Raw genomic sequence first — 16,876 nt, forward strand, 5'->3', positions numbered from 1 at the left:
ACCACTGTCATGCCGGTGTGTGATGCCATGGAAAAAATACTGTTGCAATGGTTATTGATGGCTTTGCACACATGGAATTCCCAAGCTGATTGGGACAGTTGATGGGAGCCCCATGCTTATTATTTGTCTGCTCCCTCCCAACCAGGACTCAGAATTCATAAACAGAAAGGGGTATTTCTCCATTGTGCTCCAAGGGCTTGTCACCACCATAGCAAACTTATGGACAGAAATGCTGGGTGGTCTGGAAGGGTCCATAAAGCTAGGATCTTTTGGAACTCAGCTCTGTTTACTTCAATGGACTTGTCGGTGGGCATGCTATGGACATTAATGGGGTGGACATTGCTCCGGTTATCTTGAGAGACCCAACTTATTCTCTGCTTCCCTGGTCAATGAAGCCATTCACAGGCTAATTGGATAGAAGGAAGGAACTGTTTAACTGCTGCCTCAGTAGTTGCAGAATGGAATTGGAGTGTGCATTTGGCTGTTTGTAGGGGGGAAGGCACTGTGTGTTTGTGGAACAGGCTGGAAGCAGCAGGAAAAAAGTCCCAAAGATTATAGCAGTGTGTTGTATTTTGCACAATATTTGTGAGAGTAAAGGAGAGAGCCTTAGCGATGGGTGGGAAGCTAAGGAGCCTTAGCGATGGGTGGGAAGCTAAGGAGCCTTAGCGATGGGTGGGAAGCTAAGGTACAGAGACTTCCTCAGTAGTTGAGCCGCCAGCAAGGTGCCTAATACAAAATGTAAAGAGCTGGGGCAATATCATCAGGAATGTGTACTGTGCTTAATTTGAGTCTTCCGGCCTGAAATTGTGCCGCTGTGCGTCCAGCTGTTAACCAGTGGAGGGGGTAAGGGCTGGAAGTTTTTTGTGCAGCTTAGTGGGGTTTTTTTTTATGGGCAGTGGAAGCGCAATGCTGTGGCAGTCTGTCTTGTACCTTGTGTCTTTGCCTCCATGTGTTTGTAAAGCCTTACGAATTAGTACAAAGTTAATTATTTTCTGTGAAAAATGAACTGTCGACAATGACATTTTAAAGGTTTTAATGGTTAAACAATCTGTTAGGAACAAACAGAAATGAACCTTCAACTGAAATGAAAATGAAATGACTTTTTTTGATTATGAAACACTGTATTAAACACAAAAGGTCGTTTCATTAAAAGAGCAATGAAACAAAGCAGAGAAGTGCAGGCGTCAGGAGTCAGCTCGACGCTCAAGAAGCTTAGAATCACAGGCAAGTGTACGTCTTGGTGCTGCCTCTTCTAGTTTGTTGCACCTCTTGTGTTGAGCGCTGAAGCTCAAAATTACTGGAGGCCACAGAGGGCTCAAAGGAGCTGGGGTCCCAGGTGCCACTGTTCTCAGTGCCCCGAGCTGGGGTCTGCGAGGGGAATGGCTTCTGGCAGCAGTGCTGCAGGTGGACAGTGGGGAGGAGGAGCTGTTGTTCCCAGAGGCCTGTGTTGTAGGGCCGTGGTTCTCAGCCAGGTGTCTGTGGCTGCCTGGGGGGCCCATGAGCAGGTTTCAGGAAATCCACCAAGCATGGCCAGCATTAGACTCTCTAGGACCCAGGGCAGAAAGCCAAATGCCCACCACTCTGGTCTGTAGCCTGGGGCCCCAAACCCCACCACCCGGGGCTAAAGCCAAAGTCTGAGCAACTTAGCTTCGCGATGCCTTGCGTGGCATGAGGCCCTAATGAGGCCCTTGCTACCCCCTTATGCTGGCCTGGCTTTTATATGCAGAAAACCAGTTATGACACAGCTGGGCCATGGAGTTTTTATAGCAGACTGCGGGGGGCCTTCAGAAAGAAAAAGCTTGAGAACCCCTGTTGTAGGGTCTGTATAACACGGCTGGGTGTTGGTTTGGAGTACTGCATTGCCTGCTGCTTTAGTAGTAACATGAATTGCAACAGGGCATCTTAGCTTTGAATTGCCTCCAGGTGTTGCCTCTGCCTCTCACTGTCTTTTTTCCATACTGTCTTTGGCCACGACATTGCTTTCCCTGGCAACTGCCATGCAGTCCTTTGCCACTGCAACAATCTCCCTGGAAATCATCTTGTTGGATTCTCTTCCCATCATCAGACACAGCTCTCTGCCTCCAGCTCTCTGGATTTCTCCTGGTGTGGTGTGGTGATGTGTGGGTGGGATTTTTTTGGTGGAGGGTGGGGGGCATGGATTCTGAAATGATGTCCATGAACATTTCATCACAAGTTTTCCATTTTCTCTCGCTCAGGTTTGCCAGCCCTCCGCCATTGATACAATCCCTGTCCTTAATGGTCTGGCCAGTGCAGGGTGCCATAGCTGTGCAGGTATTTGTTCCTAACAAGTGGTTATGGTTCATGTTCTAGGGAGAATGTGATAGCAATTTTTTCACACGTATTTCTGGTTTTACCATCTCTGAGATTCTTTCCAGGCGGGAGGGAATCTTGGAGACAGTAAGTGATGCGTGCGTTGGGATTTTTGTCTGTGCAGTATATACTGTTTGGCTTTGCAGTTGTGCCTTGGAGGCTGAGGGAGAGTGTGTGTGTGTGTGTGTGTTCGGGAATATATTCTGGATATGGAGATGCTGTTGGGAATTATGATCCTGATCTGCCTTTGCAGTATTGCTGTGTCTTGGAGGTGCTTACATGGTATAGGACGAGTTAACAGGGGGAACCTCTATAGTAATCCCCTCTACATCCCCGTTAGTCTGTCCTGACTTTGGATGACATTTCACTGAGATGGGTGACTAGGAGGCAGAGAATGGCCTTACTGAAAAAGGCAAAGGGCAGACCAGCAAGATACACTGTGAAGTTATTCACCAAGATGATTCTCCCCCAGAAGTGCTGTAGGTGAGGAGGGGAGTTGCGAACTACCTTGGGGAGAGGGCCATGCAGCTATTCTTTATAATTGCTGAACAACTATCTCTGAGCCTTAGATTTTGCTTTATCTCCCCTGCAGACATGTTGAAAGTGCTGTGAAAAATAGCTAGCTTTCTGCACTGATTATGTGAAGATTCACTATTATCACTGAGAATGGTGTTACAGGACATTTGTACGTCAGCAGGGGGTTGTACCTTTTGTGGCCGTATGGGCATGCAGTATCGATGTCTATCTTGTGTAAAGTCAGAACACTAACCAAACTTCTTTTCCTGTAATCGCTGTCTCAATAAACTTTCGCATTTCACACAAAATAATGTTTTCCTTATTTGAATCTACTGCAGGAGGGAGGGTGGATAGAGATTGTGGCTTCGCCATGCTGCCAGCTGCCGTTTTGTGGTGGCAAACTGGATTTGGGGTGTGTGGAGTGGGTGTTCTCCAGGCAGGACAGCTGAGGGAAGGGGAAAAGAAAATAGATACATGGATGCATCCCTTCCATAGTGTGGGCCTGAAAACGGTCAGTAGTTGGGGCTTTAGTATGAGAAGGAGGCGAGTTGCCCAGCCAGAGTAGCTACTCTCTTGGAAAGGTATGTGGGGCAACAAACAGACAGCATGGGCTGAGGGAGGGAGGTGGAGATCTTGGACTCAGAAAGGCTTCTAGCTCACATCTGCCTACACTGTCTGTGACCATGGGGCACCAGAACACAGGCTATCAAGGCTGTATAATAACAACAATAATAATAATGAATTAAAACTTTAATACTAAATTATCTAAAAAATTATTAATAGACTTACACTCCGATAGGATCAGCCTCGTCAGTCCTGGTCTGCACTGCTGCCTGGGAATCGAAGTTGGTTGCTGCATGTCAGGAATCTGGCTCTCCTATCTTCTGTATCAGGATCCTGAGTCTTTAACAGATCCTGGCTTTCTGGGGGTGATCTCTTCATGGGTCTCCTCATGTTCATCATCCAATGAATTTTGCTGGTCTTTCTGGTCATCCTTGAGGGAGTGGAGGGGTGAGTGGGCAGCGGGCTCCACAAGTTTCTGGATTGTATAGTTATGTAAAATTCTATCCAGTATCTCAAGAAGTTGACAGGTTACATGTCCCTGGCCAGATTTTTTTCCTGTCATCCCTTGTTTTAATGTAGGTCCTCGTGAGCTGCTTGTTCTTTATCTAGTACTGTTTGGCATTTGGTCTTGGTTCCTCACAGACATCTGTCTAGCAGTGTCTGCAAAAATAGGTCTTTATTCCGGTGGCTGTCACAAGAACTTCCTGCCCCAGCGCTTCTCCCCAGATGGTGAAAAGATCCAGGGTTTTGGTGCAGCTTCAAGCAGCTGCTTGAGGCATGCTGTGGATCTTCTGGAGTATTATCGTAGCTATGGTGAGAAAATGGAATCCATGAGCAAAGGGACAAATTCTGGCTGTGTGCCAGTTGATAAATGGGGGGACATCTGGTTAACTTGACCCCAGAGTAGGGGAGGACACACAGGTAAACAGGTCAGTAACATTAACCTGCAAAGCAGTGTGGGGTAGCTGTTGGAAGAGTGCCAAAGTAGTTTGCAACAGCATTGCATGCACATGAACAATGGACTGTACTAACTTGATTTCCAGCAAAGTTAGTTCACTTTGAAAGAGGACTCCAGAGTTTGCCATAAATACAGAGTCAGTGTACTACAATAAATTGTGTTGTGCATACACAAGTATTTTAAAACTGGATTATTTTGACTTAATCCAGTTTAACACCCCTCCATTTGCCCCTCTCCCTGGTGTAGACAACCCCTAAATGTCATCCAACCATTAACTACCTCATGTTCATTATCTCTTATTTCCATGACTGGCTACATTTACCAAATTCGGTCTTTTCCTAAAAGAGTTCAAAATAAAGCAAAATATCATGAATATGAAAAAGTGGGGATGTGAACTGCAACTAAGGAAACACTGCTGTTATTCAGGGCTTTGAAATAATTTTTGAATGATGCTTTATAAATCCAGTTTTTCTTTTATAGTCAGTTGTCATTTTAGAGGCATCATACAAGTTTTTTTGTATAATGTAAGGTATTATACAAAAATAAATGAAATTCTACAAGGTATTGAAGTCAAGCTGCTTAGTAAAAGCTATCTATTGCCTGAAAAGTTCTTACTTTTTAATTTTTATTGTGTAACTGAGAGAAAATATCTTTAATTGTGAAGATATGCACTGATATATGAAAAAGTAAGAAACTAAGCTACATTGTCTGCTGCTGAAGACAATTTAGAAAATTAAAAATTACATAAAATACATGTGCCTCCTGTAATCTAATTAACAAAATAATCTAGAATAATTTATAGTGTTTAGAAGTTAATGTTAATTTATGCTTGCTTTTTTTTTTAAACAGCTGATATCTGGGATAAAGAATTTGACCCAGTCATGGTAATTCTTCGTACAGTTTACCGTAGAGATGTGCAATCTGCAATGGACAGATATACAGCATTGTAAGTTGATCATACTCAGTAGTATAAGAACAGAATACTGCATATCATACAGGGTCTTTATTTTATGGGTATTCTTTGGCATGCTATGTCATTATGTCGTTAAAAGGACATTATCAATATTTTTAGGCCCCAAATTTGACTTTCAACAAATAATTATACATTGAGAGACAGTGTCTGGATTCTTATGATTTTAATCTACCATCCTCCCTCAAATCAACTTAACCCCAGGTTCCACACCTGATCGCAGTTTGGGGGGCAAAACCTCCTCTGGTTCCCACAAACTATACTCATGAAGAAGACTAAAGTATTCCAAACTGACCACAGTCAGTGGTTGCAACTAGTGGACAGCCAGATGTTTATGTGTTTATGTTGTTATGTGTTTATGTCGTGTAATTAGGAAACCAGTATGATTCAGAGACTCTTAACAGACTGATATGTACTGAACTTCAAAGACAGGGCGATAGTGTCAGGGTAAATGGTAGGCACAGTCTGTAAAATACCTTATTTAAACGAACCCTGGCCATACCTGGCAGAGCATTAAAGGAGCTTATGCTGAACACATCTGGTGTGTATAAGCAAGGTCTGTAGCCAGTCCATATCTGGTACAGAGGAACATGACAAATGGGATGGTTTGGTGTGCAAGGGAAGCACAAAGCAAATTAAAAGGAACCAACAAGATTATATACCTTTTTGATCTTTTCTTACATGTTGTCTTTATCACTGTTTGTTTCTTTTCTGCTTAGATACATGAGATCTTCAGGGTAAAGACTGCATCTTCATATCTGTCTGTACAGTGCTTAGCACAAAAGGGTGCTTATCCTAACTGGGATCGATGGGCCCAATCACAATAAAAATACTAATAATGATAAATGGACATAACACAGGGGATTGCAAGGTGTAATCCATTGTTAATGAAGTATTTCGAGGCTTTTGGGTAGAAGATCTTACATCAATGCAAATAACTTTTAGGAATGAGAGGAAGCAGAACATAGAACTCAGCTACAATGTAATGCTGAGTAAGGGGTAATAGTAATCAAGAGACTGAAGCATCAGAACCCTGAGAGTGTGTGTGTGTGTGTTGCCTTATTCATAGTTCTGATACACAGCCCTCTGGCTACATCATAGATGTGAAAATGTGACCTTTCTTTTTGTTAACTGGTGGTGGGAATGTGTCAGACTTTTGGAACAAACTGCAGAAGACTTTTTGAGACCAATAGATTAAAAGTCCTGGCATTCATTTTGGATTTGCTCTATGCATGCATCTTTGCACCACTAGACATACATATACCTGTGTATGCACTGGATGTAGGTGAAAGAGCATCTGATGAATCCCCTGTCCTGTCCCAACTTCTGACAGAGGTTTAGGGACACTCAGAGCATAGGGTTGCATCCCTGACCATTTTGGCTAATTAACCATTAGTGAATCTATCCTCTGTGAATTTATCTAATTCTTTTTTGAACCCAGTTATACTTTTGGCCTTTACAACATCCCCTGGTAACATGTGCCACAGATTGCCTGTGTGTTGTGTAAAGAAATACTTCCTTTTGTTTGTTTTAAATCTGCTGCCTATTAATATCATTAGTGACCCCTGGTTCTTGTGTTATGGGAAGGAGTAAATAACACTTCTTTATTGACTTTCTCCACGCCATTCATGATTTTATTCACTTCTGTCAGATCCCTCCTTAGTTATCCATTTTCCAAGATGAACAGTGCCAGTCTTTTTAATATCTCCTCTTATGAAAGCTGTTCCAGATCCGTAATCATTTTTGTTGCCCTTCTCTGTACTTTTTATAATTCTTATATATTTTTTTTAAGATGTGGTGTCCAGAACTGCAAGCAGAATTCAAGGTGTTGGTGTACCATGGATTTATATAGTGGCATTGTGATATTTTCTGTCTTATTATTGATCCCTTTCCTAATGGTTCCTAACATTGTTGGCTTTTTTGACTGCTGCTGCACATTGAGTGGATGTTTTCAGAGAACTGTCCACAATGATTCAAAGATCTTCCTTGAGTGGTAACAACTAATTTAGATGCCATCATTTTGTATGTATAGCTGGGATTATATTTTCCAATGTGCATTTCTTCGCATTTATCAACATTGAATTTCATCTGCCATTTTGTTCCCCAATTACGCCGTTTAGTGAGATCCCAGTCTTAGACCATGTCTATACTTACCAGGGATTGACGCTGCTGTGATCGATGCAGTGGGGGTCAATTTAGTGGGTCTAGTGAAGATAAGTCACTAAATTGACTGCAGAGTGCTCTCTGGTCGACTCTGGTAGTCCACTGGAACGAGAGGAGCAAGGTAAGACACAGTGGTAAGTCGACCTAAGCTACGTTGACTCCAGCTATGTTATTCACGTAGCTGGAGGAGCATAACTTAGGTCAACTTACCTCAGTAGTGTAGACAAGGCCTCTGTTCAGTCCAAAGCAGATTGCAATCTTGAGTGATTTTGTATCATCTTCATACTTTGCCACCTGACTGTTTTATCCCTTTTCCCTGGTCATTTATGAATATATTGAACAGCACGAGCCCCAGTGCATATCCCTGTGGGATACCACTCTGTATCTCTCTCCATTCTGAAAACTGTCCATTTATTCCTACCCTTTGTTTCCTATCTTTTAACCAGTTACTGATCCATGAAAAGACTTTCCCTCTTAGCACATGACTACTTATTTTGCTTAGGAGCCTTTGGTGTGGGACCTTGTTTTCTGAAAGTCCAAGTACACTATATTGACTAGATCACCTTTGTCCACATGCTTGTTGACACTCAGAGAATTCTAATAGATTGGTGAGGCATGATTTCCATTTAAAAAAGTTGTGTTGATTCTTCCCCAACATATTGTGTTCATCTATGTGTCTGATAATTCTGTTCTTTACTGTAGTTTCAACTAGTTTTTCTGGTACTTAAATTAAGCTTACGGGCTTGTAATTGCCAGGATTGCCTCCAGAACATTTTTAAAAAATTGGCATTACATTAGCTATCCTTCAGTCATTTGGTACAGAGGCTCATTTAAGCAATAGGTTACATACCACAGTTAGTAGTTCTGCAATTTCATATTTGAAGTTCTTCAGAACTCCTGAGTGAATACCCTCTGGTCCTGGTCACTTATTACTGTAAAATTTATCAGTTTGTTCCAAAACCACCTCTATCGACACCTCAGTCTGGGACAGTTCCTCAGATATGTCACGTAAACAGAATGGCTTAGATGTGGGAATCTTCCTCACATATTCTGCAGTAAAGACCTATACAGAGAATTAATTTAGCTTCTCCACTATGGCTTTGTCTTCCTTGAGCACTCCTTTGGCACCTCGATTGTCCAGTGGCCCCACTGATTGTTTGGCAGGCTTTCCACTTCTGAATTACTTAAAAAATTTTCCTGTTAGTTTTTGTGTCTTTTGCTAATTGTTCTTCACATTCTTTTTTGGCCTGCCTAATTATACTTTTACACTTGGCTTGCTGGGGATTATGCTCCTTTCTGTCTTCCTCAGTTGGATTTGACTTCCAGTTTTTAAAGGGTCACTTTTTGTCTCTGCCTTTTTTACTCTGTTGTTTTTTGGTCCTCTTACTGTTTTTTTTTTTTTAAATTTGGGGTATACATTTAGTTATGGTGTGTTTAAAAAGTTTCCATGCAGCTTGCAAGCATTTCACTCTTGTGACTTTAATTTTCATTTAACTAGTTTCCTACTTTTTGTGTAGTTCCCCTTTCTGAAGTTAACTACTGTGGTGGGTATATTTAGTATTTCTCCCCCTACAAGAATATAAAATTTAATTACATTATGGTCACTATTACCAAGCAGTTCAGCTATATTCACCTTTTGGGTGAGATCCTTTGCGCCACTTAGGACTAAATCAAGCATTCCCTCTCCCCTTGTGGGTTCCAGTACTAGATGCTCCAAGAAGCAGTCATTAATGTCTCAGAATTTTATCTCTTCATCCCATTCTAAGGTGACATGTTTCCAGTCAATATGGGGATAGTTGTAATCGCCCATTATTATTGGGTTTTCTGTTTTTTGTGGTCTCTGTGATCTCCCTGAGCATTTCAAAATCACCATCACCATCCTGGTCAGGTGGTCAGTAGTATATTCCTGCTGCTATACTCTTATTATTCAACCATGGAATTTCTATCCATAGAGATTTTATGGTACAGTTTGATTTATTTAAGATTTTTACTATATTTACTTTCTTTCACATATAGTGTATACTTTGAATCCTGGTATGATCATGTCCCATTCATTATCTTCATTCCACAGAGTTTCTGTGATACCTATTATATCAATACCAACCACTCAAGTTCAGCCATTTTAGGCTTGTTCATCACTATAGACTTACGACTGCATAACTACATCGCTCAGGAGTGTAGAAAATCCACACTCCTCAACAACGTAGGTATACCGACTGAACTCCTGGTGTAGACAGCACTCTGCCGATAGGAGGGTTTCTCCCATCAACATAGCTACTGCCTCTTGAGAAGGGATGGGAAGAGATCTCCCGTTGGCATAGGTAGTGTCTTAACTAAGTGCTACAGCTCCATCGGTACAGCTTCACTTCTGCAGCGCTGTATGTGTAGACAGGCCTTTAGTATTTAGACTTCTAGCATTTGTATACAAGCACTTGATTAAATTTGCCAATATTTAGTTGTCTGTCTTCATGAGATGTAATTGAATGGGACTCTTTGTCATTTGACTGTTTCTCTTGATTCCTACCTGTATGTATCAACTTCTACCCTCTCCTCTTTATTAGGATTTAGCGTAACCCCTTTAATAAGTCCTTCCGTAAAAGATGTCTCTGTCTGAACTATGTGTTGCTCCACACCTGTTGTCTTTCCTCCAGCCCTTAATTTAAAAACTCCTCTATGACCTTTTTAATTATATATGCCAGCAATCTTGTTCTGTTTTGGTGTAGGTGGAGCCCATCTTTTAACACTTTTTAAAAAAAAAATGTAATTTCATGTATTAAATGTTGGCTGGGTAACTTTTGCATTCAACACATAATTTTAGAATTGCTCCATTTGAAAAGAAAAAATGCAGGTCACTTTCATATACCAAGAAACTACTATGCAAATGAGTTTTGATGGAGGTGAGTTTCAGAAAGATAGAATATGAGCCTTCTTTACTTTAACTGGTTTAATTCAGCATCTGGGCTTGCCCATTCCTTCCAGCCTATCCCAGGCCAGGTGCGAGAAATCTACTTGTTCATTTGCTCATTTTGTTCCATTCTCCCTACTTTTGCTCTCTACATTACTGTTTTAATTCACCCATCCTTTTCCTCTTCCTCAACTCTTGCTAACACCACTTTCTTCCTCTTTTATTAGACTCTCTACTCCAACCAAGTTCTGTTCACATGCAGGGCAAGGGGACTGCAGGGACCTATTTGTGGCTTCTGAATTCACAGCCATCCAGCTGCACACACATTAGAACTAGTATGCCAGTTGAGAATTGGGCTGAGCTCTGCCTGCCCCTCCCTTCCCTGTAACACCCACTTCCTTAGTGGACTTTGTGTCTGTACTGTTCCTCTTGTGAAATCCGACAGGATTCTGTTCTAGGCTCCCTGTTTTTTTCAGTCTTCCTTTTCTCCCTGTCCTCTTCACCTTTTAACCATTTGTATGTCTACACTTGGAGTTGGCAGCGTGATTCCCAGCTCAAGGAAACATATTCACGCCAGCTCTTATTGACCTAGCATGCTAAAAATAGAGTATACCTGTAGCAGCTGGAGCCACAGGATGGCTAGCCACTCCGAGTACTTGCCCTTAGTTACTACTCTTGCACTGATATTCAACTGTATGTCCTTTACCCTGAACTGTGCTCCACCACTACTTCTGTGTTTGCAGGCATGCCTGTCACCACCTACACAAGACTACCAGTATGTGGCTATGCCTCAAATTCTCTCAGCAGAAATTTTCATCCATGCCCTTGAAAACTGCAAGGCTTTTCTATGAGGCTTTCCCAGATTTCAGATGTCCAGATGCAGGCACATACAGAATGTTGCTACTGGCTTTTTCATTCAGTCACATGACCCCATCAGCTAATTACATTCTACAATGACAGAGACACACAATAACAAGGGAGAGAAATTATAGGGTATAAGCCAGGGGTGGGCAAACTTTTTAGCCCAAGGGCCACATCGGGGTTGCCAAACTGTGTGGAGGGCCGGGTAGGGAAGGCTGTGCCTCCCCGAACAGTCTGGCCCCCACCCCCCTATCTGCCCCCTCCCACTTCCCGCCCCCCTGACTGCCCACCTCAGAAACCCCGACCCATCCAAACCCCCCGCGCTCCTTGTCCCCTGACCGCCCCCTCCCGGGACCCCCCGCCACAACCTCCCCCCAGGACCTCACTCCGTATCCAACTCCCCCCGTCCCCTGACTGCCCCGACCCTTATCCACAGCCCTGTCCCTGACAGGCTCCCTGGGACTTCCACGCTTATCCAATCCCCGCTGCTCCCTGCCCCCTTACCATGCCACTCAGAGTGGCAGGAGCTGCGGGGGAGGAGGGACAGCAGGGGAGGGGCCAGGGGATATCTTCCCCAGCCAGGAGCTCAAGAGCTGGGCAGGACAGTCCTGCGCCAGATATGGCCCGTGGGCCATAGTTTGCCCACCTCTGGTTTAAGCAAAGGAGAAAACATATGGTTTCAGGAGAGATTTGGGAAAAAATGTAAAGATACAGGGAGGATGTTCCATACCTCAATGAATAATTTAATTTTATAAGGTGTTAAATATACCATGTGTATTAAAAATACTATACAAAATAGTTTAACATTTCCCTTTTTCTAGTTTTTTTAAACACAAAAACATTGTCCTGTTGTATCATCTTGTCTATAGATAAGTATATGTTTGACTCAAGCAACAAGTCTCATAATTTTCTGAGGAATAAGTGGCTGAGAGGAACTGGGCCATACGTTAGCATATTCTGAAAAATTGATGCTCAAACAGTATATACAAATATAATTTGTGCAGTATTGAAATATTGTGTATCTTGGTTTCATGATAATATTGGTTTTTATCAGGTACTAAGGGAAGAGACGAAGGCCAAAATGTGCAAATATAGATACCTAAAGTCAAATCTAATTTTTCAGAAGTGCTGAGCGCACACAGCTCCCCTTGAAGATAATTCGTATTGAAATAATGGGTATTACAGATGCTCAGTATCTCTAAATAAAGTAGTCTAACTTTCGGAAGTCAAAGGCAGGTGCCTTACTTTTGACACACAAGTTAGAAAACTTTGGTCCATGCTAATATATATTATAACTATAGCCACATGGAAAAACAGATTTTGCTGAGGTGAAGACATTTCTGCAAATTGTTGTTCTTTTACGATCTTTGGAAGACTGAAACAAGCATTCTTGAAGCCATTGCAACTGATTTGTACAGGTCCATTCTCATAATGATTCAAGAGGGGATTTACACCGGCACTGACTCGCAGTAATAGTAATGAGTGACCTTTGTCAATCCATTGCTCAAAGAGGAGATATGTTTGAAAAATGTTGTGTAACATAAATAATACTGCTTTGAAACTGTCAGTACCCTAAGACATAAGTAACCTGTATATTTTGATTCCCTATTGTCTATAATAGAGCTATTGTTTTCGTTCTGATTAGTGAAGCATTTAATTTTAGTCTCTCTTTTTTTTTTTTTTTTAAACAGTTTAAAGCAGAGTGGAAAATTCCCCGGAAACCCCTGGCCTCCCTACAAGAAACGAACGCCACTGCATCCAAGCTATAAAGGTCTCGTGAAGCTTTTGCACTGTAAAACCTTGCACATTGTACTGTTCACACTTCTTTATAAGGTACAGTTGTAGTTCTGCATAATGAGAAAAAACTAGTTTTATTTTCTTATCTTAAAATAAGAGTGCTTAAAATTAAGTAGATTTCTTACACTTGATTTACAGTGTTCAGGTTCATATGTGTGTAAATATTGATACTTTTGTACTTTAGAGAAAAAAATCATTTGTTTTTGATTAATGAAGGATTGTTTATGAATTAAACTAAGGTTGAGTTGTAACATCAGAATACAGCATTTTCTACTTTTAAAAATTTTCGGTTTCTGCTTTCTGGTTTTTTTTTTTTAGTAGCTTCTGTTTTTAAATGAAGTGGAATATAAATGCATGAATTCAAAGATGTAAATTTTTAAAATTTTTTCAATAATTTATTTTATGACCATGCTCATGTTCTATGATTTTTCTGTGTTTGTCACTGTCTGTTATATATTATGTATGTTTCTTAACAGTCAGGTGTCCTAATAGCACCACCTGTTGTTAAGGTTGCCTGACACATTAGTGTCCCATTAGTGTTTTCATTTGCTTATGGCTTTGCCTAACTTTTACCATTTAGGCTGAAATTTTACATGTCGTGTGTGTCTCAGGCTGAATTTATTTGGAAAATTTTCAGCTAAAACAGTTAAGACATTTCTAAGAATGAGGCTAGGGAAAAATACATTGGCATGCCCATGATTTTAAAAAATAAATAAATCTGTTCTAACACCCCCCATACTTTTGAGCAGGAACTTGAAATTTAACAAGGAGGTGCCCTGTGTGTCAGGGATGTGCCTTTTGCCATCCCCATGAAAGTACGTCCACATTTGGCCAAGTTATAAGCCTTTGAAAAATCACAGTTCACATCTGCTCAGTAGATACTTGGTAAATATTGGCAGCGAAAGTCTCTAAAGATTTAATTCACACTTGAGCGTGATCCCTAGGGATGAGCAGGACTTGCCCTGCAATTGCAGTTGCAGGTCCAGGCACTGGAATGGAGAGCTTATATCTCCTGTATTCTCATTGCCTTTCCTTGCTGATATCCAGGCAGGGTGGAAGAGGAAGCTGCCTTATAGAAATGGAGAAGGGACAAGAATAGACCACGGTGGTGGCGAGTAGTTTGGGATATAGAGCCTGTCGGGGTGGAAACTGGGACAGGAAATTGGTAGGAGCAGGAAAGGAAAACCGGGACTGCAAGCTGGGATGGGGGGGACTAGAATGACTAGTCAAAGCGACTGGGAGCTGGAGGAGGGAATGAGGGGCAGTGAGGGGGCAGGAGAGACGAAGATTGGATCAGGAGCCAGAGGAGGCTAGGAGTGGAAAAAAGTGGGGTGGAGGTTAGGTTGGGGAGCCAGAACTGAGGGAAAGCCAGGGAGCAGGGGGAGAACTGTGTAAAGAAACTGGGACAAGGAGCCAAGGAGTGCATGAGTGGGGAAGATGGAGGTTGGATGAGGAGTCTCGGGAGGGAGACTGGGACTAATAGCCAGTGCAGATGTGTGGAGGGGAAGTAGTGAAGAGACAGATCAGATGAGGACCTGGGCAGAAGTCTAAAGATTGGGGACAAGGGGGAAAGTGGGAATGGCTGGGCAGGGAAAATGGGACTGAGGGAGGAACTGAAGCAGGATGATTGGGATGGGGAGAGAAGCGGGGCAGACTTGAATTGGCTGGGCCAGGAGCCTGGCACTGGGATAATAAGCTTGAAAAGTGAAGACTGGGACTGGGTAGGCAAGAAGAATAGGACTGAGACAAAGATCAAGAGTTGGAGAAGACGGGTGGACAGGGACAGCTTGAAGGAGGGGATGAGACAGAAGGGTCAAGTTTGGGGAGGATGGGTAGAAGACTACACTCCTTTTAAGATCCTGTAATGGAACCCAAAATTCTTGAATCTTGGACTCTTCTCCTGCCAGCAGATATCTATGAAACCTATAGTCAAGTGTGTGTCTCCTCCTCCTCTGGTGCTGGTCTAAATGGAGGATGACAACTTACTGTTGCTATCAGTTACTCCATTAGTTCAAGTAACAGAGGTCTGTGCAATGGATCTTAAAGTTCCAGCCCTGCTAATGAACCATCTTTTGTTTATGGCCTGATGCTTCAGATTGGAAACTTTTGGACAACACAAGTATCCACACCTGTTTTTCCTTTATGATCTTTTAAAATAATGTTAAGGCTAGTTTCATAGTCCTCTATTTCAGTAGATTTGAACACTTTGAATGCTTGTGCTGTTCAGAGGCTCTGCACTGTCTTTAAGGAACGCGTCACCCCAAACTTCTTTGCTCTCATCTCTTGGGGTATGTGGGTTCCCTGTCTTGTCTCACTGGGAAGCTCTCAAGAATCTAAAAGGAAATACTCAGTGTACTTTCCTAATCAGAATATACAAATTTGCTTCTGCTAGGAATATAGGAACTAAGCTGTGATTATTTCTAAGGATTGACTTAAGGGGTCTCTACATGAGTTTTTCTGTACATTTGTGAGTTCTTTTGATTTAAGACAGCATTTGTCATTTGACCATTTTTGAGATCACAAAAAATCAAGTATACACATGACTGTTTTGGGAAATATTGCATAATTTGCCTTTTGTTTCTGAGTGACATAGTAGCTCATGATTTTGTTTGTCTTCATGCTAATGCTATCTTGAATGCAGTTCTCTCAAGAACCATTCACAGTGAGGTTAAGCTAAGTTTGCTGAATAAATTTAAAACTGTGCAAACATCATTTAGCTAGCTAGACCAGACTAGGTGCAAAACGGTGTTTGTCATAAAAACTTTTAAAATGGCATTCTGGCAGAGCTCAGGGATATAAATGTTTATAAAATAAGCTGGCCCATTCACAACTAAACTGTATTTAAAACTTGTTTTAAACTTTATTGCAACAAAATCAGTTTGAGCTCAGTATAGACAGGCTTCTAGTTTACTTTCTCCTCCACTTTTTCTCATAAATTGAGCATTCTCACAACTGTTCTTCCCTTTGAATGAAAACAATCGCCAGAGGGGAGGTCTTTCTGGATTTCCTCTTCCGAACTCCATTGGCTGTGACTCTAATAATTCTCCCTCTTCAGGAGAAATGGTGGGGTTTTTTAAGAACTCTTTTTTTTCCCTGAATTGATAAGGGTGAAAGCTTAAGGGTGAAAGCTCTTTAATGTATGTATTTATTTTGAGAAGCTTTGTTTGGCTGCTTTTTTATGTATCTTTCTGAAGTCTCTTGAATATGCTCCTCATCAGAGAAGAGTGAAGTGGGCTGGTGCTCTCCTTGGCCTTCTGGAAATTGCATTAGTCTCTATGCTCTTAGAAAGAGTGTCAGCTGGATTTAGTAATCCTGCTTATTTTCTTAGGGTCATAAATAGCTGCTCGAAAACTGATCACAGTGAGCAAGAAGGATATAAATTGGAGCTCTCATTTACAGTCCTGGTAGAAAAAGAGAATATTCCTGATGGTCTGGACTCCTCTGATAAGGTTATGAAACATGGACAAGGATCATAGCAGCAGAGTGTGATGACTAATGTTTACCTGCGAAGAGGATGAGAAGCTGTTTGCTGGAAGCTAAAAGTAATGCTTGAGCAGACTTACCATTTTTCCAGGCTTACCTGACATTTTGATTTAAAATGTAGGACAATTTTATTTGGTCATAATCCTAGTGTACACATAATGTTTGCCTGGAAAGAAAGGGTGAGGAATAGGGAACTATGTTTGTCTTTTCCATTTAAACAATATATTCACCTGAACATAATTAAGAAAGAGGTCATCACCTTTTGCTGAACAACTGTACATAAAGTGCATTTGCTGAAGTTCTTCATATTTCTCTGATAACTACGCCA

At 41.7% G+C, this 16,876-nt stretch overlaps 1 protein-coding gene across 4 annotated transcripts in view; it reads left to right on the top strand.

Moving 5' to 3' along the window:
- UBR3 (ubiquitin protein ligase E3 component n-recognin 3) overlaps positions 1–16,876 on the top strand; it is a 212,564-nt gene that overhangs the window by 80,741 nt on the left and 114,947 nt on the right. For all 4 annotated transcript variants that reach the window (XM_037912164.2, XM_037912165.2, XM_037912166.2 and 1 more), the window contains exons 19-20: positions 5,219–5,315; positions 12,960–13,101. In XM_037912164.2, coding sequence (XP_037768092.1) covers positions 5,219–5,315; positions 12,960–13,101 — 239 coding nt within the window. The remainder of the gene's footprint in view (positions 1–5,218; positions 5,316–12,959; positions 13,102–16,876) is intronic.

This window comes from Chelonia mydas, chromosome 11, assembly GCF_015237465.2.
Source record: "Chelonia mydas isolate rCheMyd1 chromosome 11, rCheMyd1.pri.v2, whole genome shotgun sequence".
NCBI lineage: Eukaryota > Metazoa > Chordata > Testudines > Cheloniidae > Chelonia > Chelonia mydas.